The following is a 19,070-nucleotide window of genomic DNA, read 5'->3' on the forward strand; positions in this document are numbered from 1 at the left end:
TAAGGTGCCACAGGATTCTCTGCTGCTTTTACAGATCCAGACTAACACGGCTACCCCTCTGACACTTGTTTCCATGTAGGCCTCTGCTCTTTCAGTGGCCTGACAAGTAGAAGTCAAAATCTCCAGACCCAACCCGGCAGACAAGATCCTTAGAAATTGTTCTAATATTACACCACCTTGTCTAAAGCTCATGTTCCAAAACGTCTGTTAGTCTATAAGGTGCCACAGGATTCTCTGCTGCTTTTACAGATCCAGACTAACACGGCTACCCCTCTGACACTTGTTTCCATGTAGGCCTCTGCTCTTTCAGTGGCCTGACAAGTAGAAGTCAAAATCTCCAGACCCAACCCGGCAGACAAGATCCTTAGAAATTGTTCTAATATTACACCACCTTGTCTAAAGAGAGCATGTCAGGGTGTAACTGTCATGTGGCCAGGCCCCGTAAACACTGTGCTGCCACTCTAGGGCATATTCCCTGGGGAAAGGCTCCATCCTAAAACAGTGTTGGTATGTTTCCGGGGTCAGCCCCAGCCTAACCAGAATGGCTTTTTTCACAATTCTGTTGGATCTACTTGTCAGACAAAGCTCGATAGCTTGCTTGAGCTTCTCCTGAAAGGAATGGGGACAATCAAGCTGGCCAAAAGGATCTGCCCCACCCTGCTGCAGTTGCTACCCTCTCAAAGGTGCTCAAGAAGGCCTCTGGGTTGTTACCTGGGCCCAATTTTGCCAGGCCAGGAACTGGTCTGGCAGAACTTTCTTCTCCTGAAACTACCCAGGGCCCTGGGATCCACTTCTCTAGGCACTGCCGGAAACATTCTTTATGAGCCTATTGAGCTTCTTGTCATTGTTGTTGTCCTTATAAAAGACACAACAAGAGAGCATGTGTCTGCTCCTGTTGCACTGCCAGCATGAGGAGAAGCTCCTCCATGTTCCCCAATGGAGGGCAAAAAGGGCTTCACCTGTCCATCTGCTCCCCACTTTTAAGGTAATTGGTATTTCCCTCCTTTCTCATAAGGTGGATGTCTCCACAACCCCAAGTCTGGTACCAGTATGTGGCAGGGCTCACTCACCCTCAGCACACACCCTTGAATCTGTGCAGGGAGTTGCCACTCTCTTCGGCTCCAGCGCCTCCTGTCGGCCACCTGCCTTGAGCCCCAGGTTTTCTGTGGCTCAGCCTCTGGCCAGGTCACCTAAGTTCAGACCACTGCCAGGGTATCATAAACAAATCCAAATGAAACTGAGTAGGTCTCCTACCATCTTGGGCTATTATAGTCTTTTCTACTCTATTTATAAATCTTATCTCAAGGTTTTCCTTAAAGGAGCCTACACTGTGCCTGTAGTGTGCAGTCCCCGTTCTCTCTGTCTGGGTACTTTAACCTTGGGCTTCTCCCAGCCGGAGATACCTGTCTTCTCTGTTGTCTCTCCCCCAAATTGAGCTCCTTCCATCTACCTATTACAGCATAGTTCTGCCCCCTCTGGCTGGGAGCCAGTTAGCGACTCACCTCTCCAGGTGCAAAGCAAGACTAATTGGATGCCTTCACTAGCCTTGCAGGGGATTAAGTCCCATCACAGTAATCGTTAATTATTTTTAATTGATTTTGTTTACTTAAGTCAAGAATGCCACTTTTCAGTGGATTCTGCCCTCTGTGGACTTGGGCACCTCTCAGCCATTTAACAAGGAGATTGGCATTTAATATAGAGAAGAAAAAATATACTGAATTTGAAAAACAGATACAGGGCTCAGTTTTCAAAACGGATGTGACATCCATTCCATATCTCACACCCACTTGGGATTTAAGTACAAGACTTAGGCATGGAAAACGTGCGTTTACACATCTAATGCTGATTTCAGCACCAAAGGCAGGACTTGCATTGAAAATTAAAATCATAATGTTTTATCCAAGATTTAAAAATTAGCGAGGCAGATTTGGCCAGGACACAGGGCCCAGGATCCAAAGTACCCTAACCTTCAGGGTTTCAAGTACCAGAACCTTCTTGTGGAGACAGGGCTGCAGTACTGCCAGCTGTCTGAAACTTCTGTTCTGCATGAGACCCCCCCAGCCAACCCACAAAATGGGTGAGGTCAAACCATGGACAGGGAGTGTGGCCAAGGAGACATCAAATATGAATTAAGCATGACCATAAATCTTAACACTTTCTAGTCCAAATGCAAAAACTTACTTCTTCAGCCTTGCTTTCCCATATAGCAACATGTAGTAATATAGTCATTGTAAAGTTAAAATGCAAAATAAAACACTTGTAATTATTCTACCAGGAGAGGAAACTTTGTTTTCTTTACTGATGTTAATCACCTTGTTAATTTCTAACCCTGGAAGATGCTCAGAGACCAGGGTGAGGGGTGTAATTTAAGAACCTAAACACAATAGAAGGATAATGGAAATGAGGACCGTGTATTGTATTGGAGTAGATAGCTCTTTCCTCTGGTGAAAAATATTCTGTGACAAAAACATACATCTAACTGTGCAACAGGCAATACAATCCCTATTCTGTTATCTCCGAGGAGCCTCTTTCACCTTGGTCATCGATCATGCTCCTCTTAAATGGCTAACTGGCTCTCTAGCCTTACTTATTCACAGTACACCATAATTTGGCAGCAGCCCAACTGAATGCAGGTTTCTTTCTCATGGGGATTGTGGCTCCTGACACACATGCAGTGGATCTCACTTTCGTGTAAGGAAGTGTGTGACAGGATGCATGATGGTTGTGGTAACTTATTTTCAACTCTAACTAATACAGATTGGCTGCTGATGACAATTCCTTGCTGATCACAGCAGTTTCATTACAGATGAGTAACCTGACCAGCTGATTCAGCACATGGGGGCATCCTCCTCTGTGGAACCTTTTACAGACTCCTCGTAGCAAGATAAACCTTACTTGTTTCAGGCAAACCCCTGGGAGGAAGGTGGTGGAGTGAGGATCCTCTTACCTTCCATGAGGGTGAATCTCTTTGGAGCACAATGGCCCGCATTGGTGCTGGAGGATGAAATTTGTCTGCCCCTATGCCAAGGAGAATGTTCTGCTTAAGGGAACCGGACCAACAGCATCCTCACATGATAAATCCTTTATGTACCACAATATTTAAAATATTTCTGCTGCTTCAGCTATAGAGGGAACACTATTTCCATTTTTACCTATGTTCAGTCTTTTCCTCTCAGGGAAAGCTTACCTTAAAATAACCATGTGCGTTATTCCTCTGTCCCAACCAAAATGCTGTACCCAAAGGTAAATCCATGTAAGGCTTTTCCACAACCCTTTCATAAATTCTGTCAAGAAACAATAGAAGAAATAAACCTCAAATGGTTATCATTTCATTTATTACTGAGTAGGAATGCTCCAGACTACTACTTATTAATATGAAATATCACTCTTCACTTACCTATTGCAGTCCACATGTAAAATCAAGTGTGAGGCACTGATTGCTAAGGAAAGCCTGTGCCACTTATCATCTGCCAAAATGTATGGGAACACTTCTGTGTGTGAGCGATGGCCGCCTGAACGGTAATGCAACCTGATTTCATTTCGATGTCCACTGCTCTCTAGTTCCAAGTACCTACACCAAAAACACAGCATTGAGTCATTAAGCATTCATTTCAGGACAGGAGAAAGAACATTGCATATAATGTGGAGGCTGATTATCATATACGAATGATTAACAAAAGGAAGAAACCAAGAGAAGGAGGCCCTCAGTCAGAGTGAAAATAGAGACTCTGCAACGTTGGTCTTGTATTTTCTTTTTAAATAACTCTTTTAGGAGCAGGATCCAGCCTTCATGCAGGTGTGTCAGATCTCAAGCTAATAAGAAGAATTCCACTAACATCATCAAATTAGATCTCTTCTGTTGCTCTTTAAACACCAATATGTTCCTTAACATAGTACCATCTTTCTATTATTAAAATAATCTGATTCAGAACCACACAAAATCCAACACACTATCCTCAGATAGTGGGTAGAGTATCCTGGAGACATACAAGAAAACTAAATACAATGAAGACAACACCAAGTGCTGTGAGTGGAACTATTACCCATCATCAGGACTACTAGGGTAGTAAAAAGCAAGCAAGAACTGAGGCTGGATATTGCCCTCTTGCTTTAGGATATACTGTGACATCTCTTTGCATTATTCATAATCACAGTTTTTGCCACAGAACTGGAGGTGAAGAAATGCTAGGCCCTTCTGAACTCACGTACGCTTGATGCAAAACAGCATTATATGTATACCAAAGTTGGGTGAATTTGAGCACAGACAAGCTGGAGATGCAGCTGTAAGTGGATTTAAAAGCTCCTCATGGTCCAACCCATACCAGGATAGACAGAGTTACTCCCTGCCTATTCTGAGAAGTAGGCCTCTTCTAGTATGCAAGCAACTGCCTGACAAATCATCCTGGGAAGGGCCGGGCTTGCTCACTCCTTGCTCAGGTCCTGTGAAGCCCCTTATTGCTACACCCTGCAAAAGGGAGCTAAGGGTGGAATGATGGTAACGGTGGGAAGGGGCAATCAAAGCCTGAAAAAAGTATCTGTGTCTGCTGTACCACCAACACATGTGTTTTATGCAGCAGTGTGGGAGTCAAGTATATATTTCATTTCCAAGCCAGAAGTAACTGATCTTACAAAACCCAGACAAATATCTATTACCAAACCTATGCAAATGTATGACTCGTTTAATACCTGCTGCAGATCCACAGCTACTGGCTGGTACAGACCACGCCACTAGCAGCAGGAGTAAGAGAAGGCCCAGAAAAACCTTCCTAAACTCATCAATCAGTGTTGCCTGCCCCACGCATTCAAAAATCACAAGTCAGGTTTAAAAATTGGTCTAAATATCATGAGATTTTTTAAAAGAATACAATTTTGAATTAATTTGTTTTCTGGGTTTTGAATCTTTACTGTTCACATTTTCAAGGTTTTCTCTGAAACCACAGACCTAGAAACTTATTTTTTGTAAATAAAATCTGGGATTCTCCAATAACCACATAAATTCAGGAGCTGTTGCTTTAAGGGGAAAAAACCACTAAATATCATGAGAATTGCAATAAGATGACAAGAGCTGGCAATCTCCCTTTTTTTCTGTAAAGATTGATGGAATGATTGTGGTTTGATACCATGTATGTGGTTCTGTTTGTTTGCTTGTTTTGTTCTAATAAGACAAATGTTTTTCTAAAGGAGAGGCAGGATAAGGAATTTAGTTTGCAAGGTGGGTGAAAGGAGACAAGATAAGTGAGTAAAAATAATCTTTTATGACCCCTGTTTCAAGGGAGGGGCTCAAATCACATGGTTCCTTTCTTTTAGCTTTTATTATCGTTAAATGTGCCCTGCAATAGCATCCAAACAGTTACCTTTTGCAAAACTGGCAAAAGTCATGTTCCCTTTCCTCCCCATAAAGAGTAGTTCAGCATGTTCTAATCTCTGCATTAACAAAGCAGTTAACTGACATCAGCAATCAAATTTACAATCTACAATAATTTACCTCCTTGTGGCCCAACAATCATTTTTGCATTGGCAAGAAAGGTAAACTAACTGAACGCTCAGCTGCAAAGAAAACAGGCAATAGTGACAGGGCATCAGTCAACTTAACAACCTCCTTCATAACTCATGTTTAAAGGATAAAAATAAGGTCACTCCTGATCAAACGAAGAGGTTGAACATATTGTACAGCTCTTTCAGCAACTGATCATAGCTCTAAACCTGAGCGAGAGAGATAGGAATATGTTAAAAGATCATCTCTTAGAATAGATAAGTGTCTGATCCTGCTCCCTTGGAAGTCGATGGGAAAACTGCCTTCCATGGAAGGAGGAGCAGGCCAAATGCATAGAAACTTTAAAAAAAAAAAGAAAAAAATAAGTATATTAGTTGTAAAATAAACAACCTTTTTGCTGTTTGGTGTATTGAGGACTACTTTGGAATTACAAGCTATCGCTTTAAGGGTATGTCTATACTGCACCCTCCTTATGGCAGTGAGTAGAATACATACACAGCATGCCACCCAAGCACGGGTATAAATAGCAGTGTAGACAGTGAGGCACTGCTTAGGCGAGTAGAATAGACATGCCACAACCTTAGGGTATGTACCCTACACGTCTCTCTACATGCCCAAGCAGTGCCTCCCCTGTCTACACTGCTAAAATTGCTGCCTCCTTGCTGCTGGGGCCTTTCCCCGCTGCCAGAGACTTAAACTGCCATGTACATGCTACATACCGCAAGGTGGCAGCAGCCTGTTTTTCACTGTGGCATGTACCCACTTACCCTACATGGTGCTGCCAGCGGCGTGAGGTGTACAGGTACCTTAAGAGTGAGAGAGTTTCTTGGCCCTGCTTGCAGGCTAGGGGGCTTTGTAAGGAAATATGCAATCTGGGCCTAGCATCAGTCTGGAAAAGGTCAGCTTAAAGCAAGGTGGGCTGAGTTGTGCCATAGAGCCTTAGGAGGCAACATGTTTTCTCTTTCTCAATTTTTGGGTTCTGGTGTGTTATCATTCTGAATTCTAAGAAATAAAATAGCTTTATATTGCAACTGCCAGTAACAGGATTTATGGTTTTTGATCTAACTTCTTCGTGTGTATGCTGTGAACATAACACTTACACAGATAGGCTAGAAGAGGGTTTGTTGGGGACTATTTGGTTCTTGGAACTTATGTGAAATTTTTGGCAAGTGATGGAGTCTGGCAGAGAAAAGAAGGAAACATGGGGTCAGCCGACAGCATTAAAGCAAGAATTTTTGACGGGATAAACCATGAGGTTGGAATTTGGACGTGCGGCCTTCTGGATAAAACAAGAACTGCAGTTCAGGACTCCTGGTTCTATTTCCAATTCTGTCACGGATTCACTTTGTGAACTATAGGTAAACTCTCTGTTTCCTAATCCATAACAAGAGCAAACCACTATTTATCTTCCTCACAGCAGGGCCTAATTAGTGTTTTTAAAAGCTCTTGGTGATTGTTAAACAAAAAGTATGCTGCTGTATCTAAATGTAGATGATTATCAGTTTCCACAATCTTGCTGTTATTTTTCATGACTACAAAAATAATAAAGGCCCAAGCAAAGTCTTCCAGTGAGTAAACACTGACCAGTAACAACAATGTAACTTTAAAAACTCAGTTTATAATCCAGCTGGAAATAAACATGCTATCAGCAAGGGTAAAAACCAGCCATACAAACGATTACTAATTTATGAGGGTGAATCATGGCACCCAACATAAGGGCGGGGAGCCACTGTCCTCCATCTTATCATTATCACACAGTTTATCTTAAAAGTTCAAAAATTAAAAAAAAAAGCACCATTGAGAGAATAATAGTTTGTTGTTCACAAACAATGTATAGAGGCATCAGGGAAACACAGTGACAGAAGCAGCTGAAACATCACCACCTTAAGCATGAACTACTGTTATGAAACTGAGACACGGGGGAGGGATTGGGGTATTCATCATTTTATCTCATATCAGATTCACCACAGAGTGGGCCAGATCCTCAGTTGGTCTAAGATGACTTAACTCCAATGAATTCAATAGACCTATGCTGATCTACATCAGCTGAGGTTCTCTAAAGTATATAAGGGATAGAATGTTGTCAGAATCAGGGGCATCATTTCAGAAAAAATTCAGGGGGCCTGGGAGCGGGGGTCAGATATGTCAGCATAAAGAACACCATATATGATTATATTATATCCTGCAAAGTTGGGGCAGTGGGAGTGTAAGACATAATGGAGCATACAGCTCTATGAAAAGTCAGTGGGGCAAGGGCATACCAAGGTGTGGGGTGGGGGGACTGCCCTCCCTTTAACTCATAGAAAATGATGCCCTGCTCAAGATGGGCAGATATAATTAGTGATGGAAATGTAAGGCCAAATTTTGCACAAAAAGAAACCACAGTAACTTCTGTTAACTTCAGAGAGAGCACACGTGAATAACTGATTGCAGATTTGGCTGTGATTCTCACAGATGCTCTTCCACACCTATAGAAAAGTAAACTAAACCTCAACAAATCAACTTAGATAACGGGTAACGCAGTGACAAAAATATTCTAAATGTCTCTGCTGTGCTAAGGAGTTCTAAATGTGTAGGGGAGGAAAATGACTGCAGGTAAGGGGGTAAACATTTCCATTCTGTGTGCCAGCTGTTCTCCAAGGCAGATTTACTTCCAGGGAGAGCAGGAGGCGATTTTTACTGCTGGCCTCTCCCAAGGATTCTGCTGAAGGAAGGCTCCATAGGAGCCTCATCAGCTGAACTAGTGCATCCCTTTTCCTGCACCCATAGCCCAGATTCATAGATTCTAAGGCATAAAGCAGTGGATCTTAAACTTTTGTATTGGTGACTCCTTTCACACAACAAGACTCTGAGTGCAACCTCCCTTATAAATTAAAAACACTTTTTTTATATATTTACCACTATTATAAATGCTGGAGTCAAAGCAGGTTTTGGGGGTGTAGTCTGACAGCTTGTGACCCCCCCCCATGTAATAACCGTGTGACCCCCTGAGGGGTCACAACCCCCAGTTTGAGAACTCTTGACCTCTTATATAGCACAGGGCATAGAACTGCCCTAAATAATTCCTAGAGTAGAACTTTTAGAAAAACATTCAATCTTGGTTTAAAAATTGTCAGTGATGGAGAATCCACCACAACCCATTGTTCCAGTGGTTAAGTACCCTCACCATTAACAATTTACACCTTATTTCCAATCTGACTTTGTCTAGCTTCAACTTGCTGCCATTAGATCTTGTTATACCTTTCTCTGCTACACTGAGGAGTCCATTACTAAATATTTGTTCCTCGTGTAGGTACTTAGGTTATGTCTACACTGCAATGTAAGCCCAGGGTTAGTGAGACTTGAGTCAGCTGACCCTGGGTTAGCGAACCCAGAGCTTGAGTATCTACACTGATTGTTTACCTTAGGTTAAGAATTTCCTATCCCAGGCTCGAACCTGGGGCTCAGATGTCCACCCTGCAGCATGAAGTCCCAGACTCTGTAGTGCCCACCTGAAATGTGGCCCATCTAGCTCTCCGACTGTGGTGCACTGTGGGAAAACTTGACTGTCCATCCTGCACATTACAGGATGTCTGAACAGGAAGCCAACACATCCTGCCAAGCAGTCATTTTGGTCAGTGCACTCCCAGCTATCACAGTCAGCAACATGGAGAAGGCATTTCTCTTCTTGCACTTTAACTTCTGTGTCAGGAAATGAGCAGAACTTTCGCAAGGTGCTGGTGGACATTTCGGCAGTGTTTTCTGGCCCATCAAAGGCACCTGACACAGCTTATGATGGAGCAGGAGGAGTACCCAGGCAAGGCAGACTCAAACTTCTGGGGCAGGTCCACAAGTACAGAGTGGTGGGATCACATAGTCATGCAGACCTGGGATGCCAGCAGTGAGTCCAGAACTTTCAAATGAAGAAAACCACATTTCTGGAGCTTTGTGAGCAGCTTGACCCAAACTTCCAACATAAAGTCACACATACGAGGCCACTCCAGCAGTCTAGAAGCATGTTGTCGTAGCCATGTGGAAGCTGGCTACCCCAGACTGCTACAGATCCATTGTAAACCAGTTTGGTGCTGGAAAGTCGACTATGGTTAAAGTGGTTGCAGAGGTTTCTGAGACAATCAGGCATGTGGTTTACCCCAAAGTGATAAGCATAAAAGATATTGCTGAAATAATTGCTGGCTTTGAGAGAACGGGGTTTCCAAACTGTGCTGGGGACACTGATGGGACTCGTCTGTCCTCCTCAGGGAGCACACAAACCACAAAGGGCACAACTCCACTGTCATGCAGGCCCTCATGGACCACAGACAGCAATTTATGAATTTCCGTGTGGGTTGCACTGAAAAGGTTCTTGATGTCGGGGTTTTCCACCAATCAGGAGTCTACATTCATGGACAGGCTGGAACACCATTCACAACAAATGACATTATCAATGGAATTACTGTCGCACCACCAGCACATTTCTGAACAAAATGTCAAACCCCAGTCTCATAGACTCATAGCCTTTAAGGTCAGAAGGGAAGATTATGATCGTCTAGTCTGACCTCCTGCACAGCGCAGGCCACAGAATCTCACACATCCACTCCTGTAACAAACCCCTGACCTACGTCTGAGCTACTGATAGTCCTCAACTTGTGGTTTAAAGACTTCAAGGTGCAGAGAATACTCCAGCAAGTGACCTGCACCCTACGCTGCAGAGGAAGGCAAAAAACTCCCAGGGCCTCTACCAATCTGCCCTGGAGGAAAATTCCTTCCCAATCCCAAATATGGTGATCAGCTAAACCCTGAGCATGTGGGCAAGACTCACCAGTCAGACACCCAGGAAAGAATTCTCTGTAGTAACTCAGATCCTACCCTGTCTAGTGTCCCATCACAGGCCATTGGGCATATTTATTGCTAATAGTCAAAGATCAATTAATTGCCAGAATTAGGCTATCCCATTACACCATCCCTGCCATAAATTTATCAATCTTAGTCTTAAAGCCAGATATGTCTTTTGCCTCCACTGCTCCCCTTGGAAGGCTATTCCAGAACTTCACTCCTCTGATGGTTAAAAACCTTTGTCTAATTTCAAATCTAAACTTCCTGATGGCCAGTTTATATCCCTCTGCTCTTGTGTCCACATTGGTACAGAGCTTAAATAATTCCTCCCCCTCCCTGGTATTTATCCCTGATATATTTATATAGAGCAATCATATCTCCACTCAGCCTTCTTTTGGTTAGGCTAAACAAGCCAAGCTCTTTGAGTCTCCTTTCATAAGACAAGTTTTCCACTCCTCAGCTCATCCTAGTTTCCTTTCTCTGTACCTGTTCGAGTTTGAATTCATTCTTCTTAAACATGGGAGACCAGAACTGCACACAATATTCCAGATGAGGTCTCACCAATGCCTTGTATAACGGTACTAACACTTCCTTATCTCTACTGGAAATACCTTGCTGATGCATCCCAAGCCCGCATTAGCTTTTTTCACAGCCATATTAGATTGGTGGCTCATAATCATCCTGTGATCATCCAATACTCCAAGGTCCTTCTCCTCCTCTGTTACTTCCAACTAATGTGTCCCAGTTTATAACAAAAATTCTTGTTATTAATCCCTAAATGCATGACTTTGCACTTTTCACTATTAAATTTCATCCTATTTCTATTACTCCAGTTTACAAGGTCATCCAGATCTTCCTGTAGGATATCCCTGTCCCTCTCTGTGTTGGCGATACATCCCAACATCATGTCATCCGCAATCTTTATTAGCACATTCCCACTTTTTGTGCCAAGCTCAGTAATAAAAAGATTAAATAAGATTGGTCCCAAAACCGATCCCTGAGGAACTCCACTAGTAACCTGCTTCCAGCCTGACAGTTCACCTTTCAGTATGAACCAGTGTAGTCTCCCCTTTAACCAGTTCTTTATCCACCTTTAAATTTTCATATTGATCCCCATCTTTTCCAATTTAGCTAATAATTCCCCATGTGGAATTGTATCAAATGCCTTACTGAAATCAAAGTAAATTAGATCCACTGCATTTCCTTTGTCTAAAACAGTGTTTCTCAAACTGGAGTCGCCACTTATGTAGGGAAAGCCCCTGGTGGGCTGGGCCAGTTTGTTTACCTGCCCCGTCCGCAGGTCCGGCCGATCGAAGCTCCCACTGGCCGTGGTTCGCCGCTGCAGGCCAATGGGAGCTGCTGGAAGCATCAGCCAGTAAGCCCCTCGGCCCGCGCTGCTTCCAACAGCATAGAACCAAGAGCTGATCCATGCAGGACCCCACTAGAAACACCGATTGATGATAATTCCTCATTTTGAGACCTATAAGTTACCCAGTTTTTAGTGTGTGCCATGTTAATTTTATATGTTCTAGTTTTTTTTATCAAAATGTTGTGTAGTACCAAGTCAATTACCTTACAGAAGTCTAAGTATATTACATCAACACTATTACCTTTATCAACCAGACTTGTAACCTCATCAAGAAAGATATCAAATTAATTTGACTGGATCTATTTTGCATAAACCTGTAATTATTTCCATTAATTAGATTACTCTTCTTTAATTCTTTATTAACCAAGGCCGATATTATCTGCTGCATTATCTTGCCTGAGATCATTGTCAGATTGACAGGCCTATAATTGCCCACGTCATCCCATTTACCCATTTTAAAAATTGGCACAACAACATTAGCTTACTTCCAGTCTTCTGGAACTTCCACAGTGCTCCAAGATGTATTGAAAAATTAATATTAACGGTCTAGAAAGTTCCTCAGCCAGCTCTTTTAAACTGCTTGGATGGAAGTTATCTGGACCTGCTTATTTTAAAATGTCTTAATTTAGTAGCTTCTGTTTAATGTCCTCCAGAGAATGAAAAGAGGTTTATTGTCACCATATGATGAGACTATATAATCTGTTTTCCTCCATAATATGGAACAGAAATATTTATTGAACATTTCTGTCTTTTCTGCATTATTATTGATAATTCTACCATTTCCATCTAGTAATGGACCAATACCATTGTTAGGATTCTTTTTGTTACTAATATGTTTTTTTTTAAATTCCCCCTTATTGTTCTTAATTCTGCTGGCTGTAGATTTCCATTTTATCTCTTTGCTTCCCTTATCAATTTTCTACAATTCTACAATTACTAACTTCTGATTATATTCATTACTATCAACGTCCCCTTTCTTCCATTTGTTGTGTATACATTTACAGCTGCCTTCACTTTCCCTCTAAACCACAATCGTTTATTAAAACGCACAATCTTCTGTCTCAATTGTGGGATTGTGACTTTTAGGGGAAAACTCATTAGGTGGTAGCAGGCCCTAGCAGGAAGCTTTCAGTGGCAAGTCTTCCTCTGGGAAGACTTAACACCACTGGAAGCTGAGTGTATGGTGGAAGTTATAAAAGCCAACAGCAGGCTTGGATGCATTTTAAAATGGGAGATTTTAAATGGGGGAAATATTATAATAATACTCAGTCTTACACTAGGTCTCTCTACTCTGGCTAACTGTGTCCACGGGAGGTGGCCTTATCTTATGATATTATAAAGGAGAATGAAAAGATTCAGAGAAGGGAAATGGAGATGGTTAGAGTTATGGTGAGACTTAAAGATATTTTAAAACTAGGATTAGATAGTCTGGAAAAGGGAAAATGCTGGGGATGAGGGTTTTTTAAAGTTTTTAGGAGCATGTTATCTCCTGACTAAGACGAGTCCTGCTCCCCTATAAAAGTCAATAGAAATTTTGCCATTTACATCAATAGAAGTGGGATATGAGTGCATCAGAGGTGGGGAGACTCTGGCAGCCTGTAGCAACTGACCCACAGAGGATAATAGCTATACTATGATTATAGACAGTTAATAAAAATTCTACTTTAGCTCAAAACACTTTAGACAAATATTTGAAAGCCTAAAATTCCTGAGTTCTAGCTCCATTGAAAATAATTAAGTCTATCATGCATAGATTCATACCAGGGATTTCCCTAAGTTATTCATATACATTCATAATATATAGTTAAAATCAATCAGTTTACCCTTTTGACCCTCTCCTGTAATATGAAGAAAAGGAGAATACTCAATGAAATGAAAGGCAGTAAGTATAGAATAAATAAACTGAAATACATCTGACAAAGTGGGTATTCACCCATGAAAGCTTATGTGCCAATACATCTGTTAGTCTATAAGGTGCCACAGGACTCTTTGTTACTTTTTACAGATCCAGACTAACATGGCTAACCCTCAGATTATTGAAATATTCCAGCTAGATTTTGAAATGGGTGGGATTGTGACTATTGAGATCTGTTATTATGAAAACTAAGGTAATGATAAGAGTAAGCAAATCTTATTCTTCCAGGCATAGGTTGCTTGTGAGGTTCTAGAAGGAATCCACACCACCACATTCAGCACTGCACAGTTGGCTAAGTACATCAGTTCATTGTATTCCATGATGATACATGTGGCATGATAATGAGGCATTCAGGATGACAAAACCCTATTTTCCAATCAGTAGCTGGCACTTTAAGTGTTATGAAGGATTAAATATGGGCTTCTCTCACCTGCCCCCTCCCCTAAAACAGATAATGCATACAATCAAAACATCCTCATAGTCTAAATTCTAAATGCCAAGTATATAAGTAATATCTCATTAAAGTCCTTGTACTCATCTCTCACTACACCGTCACTTCAATTCAATGGCTTTGCCCTTTTCCTTGTCCTGCCTAGAGCACTATCCAGGGAAGAAAATACTTACAGTGAAGAAATGACTGACAGTTTAGCAAGACAGAGAAAAATATAATAATGGCCTTAGTTTTAATGGATAATTTCATAGCACCTACTGCAAGTGCAATGGGAGGAATGACGACCAATTCATTTTCTGCACCTATCCCTTGGTTATAGCATTTCTATCCAGGGACCTTAAAAACTGAGGGACCTTTGAGTGTTTCATTTCTTTTCTTCTCATTCCTCCCCACCCAGCCCATTTACCAAGATGTGTTTCCTCTCTGTGTATTTTTACTGTTGCAGTCCCACTGGCTCAAATGTTTCCTTCCTAAAGACATCTACCCTGTCTTGCCTTCCAAAATTATAGGGTGAAGGGAAGAGAATGATTACATTTATCATATTAGGGGTTTTTTTAAAGTAGAAAAAAATGTACAACAAATATAAACTCTTCTACTCTCTGCGACGGCCTTCCTATGCCAAAATTTCCCCATTGTGAGACAGAAATTAGGGTAAGCAAAAAGCTAAATTACCACACCAACAGTCATAAGAAAAAAGAATAATCAGATTGGACACCACATAGCAGATGAAACCACATTCTGGATCATTACACTGATGGACCGTAAAATCCTTAAAGAACATCATATCCACCACAATCTCTCCATCACCGAGAGGACAGCTACACAGTCCCTGAAATCTAATGAGCAGACAGTGATCAAATCAGCAGACAAAGGGGGCACTATTGTAGTTTTCAACTGTGGTGACTACTTAAATGAGGCCAACCAACAACACTCCAACATCATCTACTATAAAGAACGCAAAGAAGACTCAACACCACAATTTACCCAGGAATGTAAGGATATCATGAAATCCTTCCACAAACAATTCCAAGAGAAACTCTACAAACTCATCCTCCATGAACTCACTCCAGGGATCTTCTACATACTTCCCAAGACACACAAACAAGGGAACCCAGGCAGGCCCATCTTATCTGACCACGGCACTCTTGCTGAAGGAATATCGAGACTCATAGAAATGATCCTCAAATCACTCACCACACAAAGGGCCAGTTTCCTCCAGGATACAACAGATTTCCTCCAGAAACTTGAACATTAACAACATTTGTTGTACAGAACACCACCCTTGCTACCAGGGATGTCACCTCCCTATACACTAACATCCCTCACAATGACAGCATAACTGCCTGCCTCAAAGAGTTATAAGACACTGGACAGCCCTCAGATATCCATCCCAAACACAGCGCCAAACTCATCCATTTCATCCTCACCCATAACAAATTTTACATTCAACAACAAACATTTTGTGCAAACCATGGGAACAGCCATGGGTACTAGGATGGTTCCCCAATATACCAACGCCTTCACGGGCCACCTTAAAGAAGGATTTTTGGACAAATGCACCACAGAACCAATGATATACCTGAGATACATTGATGATATTTTCATCTTCTGGACAGACAACTTAAACATAATAGATTTCCACCACAAATTCAACCTCCACCATCACCACCATTAAAATCTCTCTGAAACACTCCCACACTAGCATCAACATCCTGCATACTATGATCAGCGTCAGCAATTGAACCCTACAGACAACTATGTTCACAAGAAACCCACGGATCACCACACCTACCTTCACAGAACCAGTAACCACCCCAAAACACATCGAGAAATCTGTATCTACAGCCAGGCAATCAGATACCACAGAATATGCTCCAAAGAAAAAATTTGGAATATATACCTTACCACACACAAAACTGCCTTGCCAAACAAGGACACTCCAACAGAGAAGTTGATTGCATCACAGTATGGACCACCAGTGAGAAGCTGCTTCAATACAGAAATAAAACCTTTTCCAGCTGCACACCCCTAGTTGTCATCTACCATCCCACATTGGAACCCATATGGGATACCATCAAACGATTACAACCCATATTTGATGGAGACCCCATTCTGAAAGAAATCTTTCCCAAATCCCCTCTTCTGGCCTTCAAACAATCCCCCAACCTCTCCAAGCACATCAACAGAAGCAAGCTCTCCACACACCAACTCAAAGCAGCACCAGACCCAGCCAGAACAGATGCAAACCCTGCAGACATATCTCAACTATCAACACCCCCCACAACACACCTTTCAAGATACATGGGTCCTACACATGACTCCACATGACCTCATCCACTGCACTAAATGCCCCAACAACAACTATGTGGGTGAGACCAATCACTACATTCTCCCATGAACTCACACAGGAAAATAATAAAAGATAAAATCACATCTCACCAGTGAGTGAAAACTTTTCACAAAGTGATCACTCTATATCTGTCCTATTAATTCTCATTCTCAAAGGAAATCTGCACAACACTTTCAAAAAAATGAGCCTAGGAGCTTAAATTCCTAACTTTGCTAGACACTAAAAATCATGGTCTTAATAAAGACACTGGATTTATGGTTTATTATAACACATGTAAATCACTAACTCCCCTTCTTTTCCTATGACTATAGGGGTGCTGATGGGCCCCTATACTTTGAATGGTCCTTTAAAATATGTGCTGACTACTTATGCTAAACTATCTGTTCAATCTTGTATTTAGCTCTGACACTCTGAGTACCTTGCCCAATCCTGTAGAAGAGCTCTGTGTAGCTCGAAAGCTTGTCTGGCTCACCAACAGAAGTTGATCCAATAAAAGACATTACCTCACCCACCTTGTCTCTCTAATATCCTTGAACCAACATGGTTACAACAACACTTCATACAAATCGTCCTCTGATATTCTCCTTCCCCTTGCCCTGTGACACACAAATTTTGTATGTTTACAGCAGTATTTTCTAACTGACAGTAAAGGAATAGTGAAAGCTACCAAAACACTCACTTCAACCATCCTACATCATGTGTAAAATTTCTCAAGAGTTCCAGACAACATGGGATAAATCTTTCAAGTCTTATTCAGGCAAACCTTCCCATTAAAGTCAAGGTAGTTTTGCTTGATTTTAAGGAATGAATGAGGACTAAAGGATCTGGCCTCACATGAACACTGCAGGACAGATATAAATCAACATATCTCCATTGGCTTGGATAGAACTATCCCAATTTACATAAACAGAGGGTCTGTCCCAGTCAATTAAACTGAAGTTGCTAGGAAGGCGTTTATAATGTGGTTGCATTCACCACTTAGAATAATTTACATCCTGTTGTCAAAATTTGTTTTTTCCATTGTCAAGAAGTGTAAACTAACTGAAGGTTAGACTGCAAAGGAAAATAGGCAATAGTGACAGGTCATCAGTCAATTTAATAACATCCTTTACAACCAGTGGTTAAAGGATAAGGTCACTTCTAACTTGATAAACAAAATATAAACCAAGAATCTTTCAACTGACTTAAAAACATTTCTACCCAACCATGGATGCAAACATAATTAAAAGATTTAAGTATAGACAATAATCTCAGAAACCAAGAAAAACAAGGGGCTCATTCATTCATGGGTAGAAGAAGGAACTCATCCAAACTGACAGTGCCCATAGTAGAATTTTTTTTGCTCACAGGATCTTCTTCAGCACTACAAAAATAAGAATCAGTGTGAATGAAAAAAGCAAAGAAATTATCCTTTTAAGACACCTTTTAAAGATATATACAAACCCAATCAAAAAGAAAACTAGGTTGGCCCCAGTCAGATTCTAAATTTCTAGGTGAAACCACTGAAAAAGCAACAGATAGCTTTTGAACAACAGTTTGAGGGCTTCACACTTACAGCACATAGACAGCAATTGAGATCTACTGACAAAATAATTATGGTACAATACAACATTCCTGTATTTTAGCAAAGAATACCAATATCCCAAAGGCTAGCAACATACATTGTTTTGGAGAACAGAAATGGACTGGTCCTTTTTGGCATGGGGTAATTAAAACGGCTTTAATATTCTAATAATGAGCCTAAGTTATTGCTTATTCAGCGCCTACTCTGGAACCTATTAGAGTACTGAATAAAAACAAAGAAAAACACAGCACCCAAAGATGATGTGAATGTTGAATCCTGAGAGCTCTTCTCTTTCAATGGAAGCCAATGTCTCTGTGATGGCAGAAGAAAAGACACTACACACTGTGATTTAAAAATATAGGCAGTATCACATTGGAAAAACAAGGAACCTTTAGTTCTTGAACCATGTAACAGAGGGCTAAATGATACAGTGACTTAATTATTTTACTATTAATAATGTTTATTATGGTAGTGTCTAAAGACCAACCCTATTGTACTACACACCATACAAAACACTGCATCACAGACAGGCCCTGCCGCGAAGAACTTGCAGTTTAATTAAACAAGACAGACACAGGGTCGGGGAAGAGATATAACACACAAGCAGCACGAACAACACAATAGTGGCAAATGTTATGTGAGTTCCATGGTTTGGGGGAGTAGGTTTACTTCGGACAGGATAAGTTAAACAGAAAGAAAAATGTAGAGAATGGGAAGAGCAGCACAAGGCAGGGGAGGATCAGAGGGGCAGGTGTGGAATGGAGCTGAGGTGAAGAAAGTGTGAGGAAGAGGAAGAGAGAGACGGTTGGAGCAAACAGCCAATCACAGCGCAGGACAGAGAAAGTCCAGTCAAAACTGCAGCAGCCTCTTTTTTGGCTGCTTCTGCCCCTACTGGCTGGAGTCTCTAGCTTAATGCTCTGGGTTCACCTCTGGCAATCTGTGTCCAAATATGGATTAATCTACAGGTGAAATCACTTTCATGGTCTCAGACAATTCCCTGGTGGACACTGTAATAGGTCTAAAAACACTACATAAAATGGCACAATTCAGTACATGTGGCAGTATAAGGTCCGGAGAGGCCAATGACTGTGAAAACAGAAGTTGTTTAAGGTAGG

General features: G+C 41.5%; 1 protein-coding gene across 1 annotated transcript in view; it reads right to left on the bottom strand.

The window, feature by feature from the left end:
• Positions 1 to 19,070, bottom strand: part of NELL2 (neural EGFL like 2) — a 229,530-nt gene that overhangs the window by 181,664 nt on the left and 28,796 nt on the right. Inside the window, exons 4-5 of the mRNA XM_032775057.2 lie at positions 3,398 to 3,571; positions 3,188 to 3,284 (exon numbers count right to left, since the gene is read on the bottom strand). Coding sequence (XP_032630948.1) covers positions 3,188 to 3,284; positions 3,398 to 3,571 — 271 coding nt within the window. The remainder of the gene's footprint in view (positions 1 to 3,187; positions 3,285 to 3,397; positions 3,572 to 19,070) is intronic.

Source organism: Chelonoidis abingdonii, chromosome 1 (assembly GCF_003597395.2).
Source record: "Chelonoidis abingdonii isolate Lonesome George chromosome 1, CheloAbing_2.0, whole genome shotgun sequence".
In the NCBI taxonomy this organism is placed as follows: domain Eukaryota; kingdom Metazoa; phylum Chordata; order Testudines; family Testudinidae; genus Chelonoidis; species Chelonoidis abingdonii.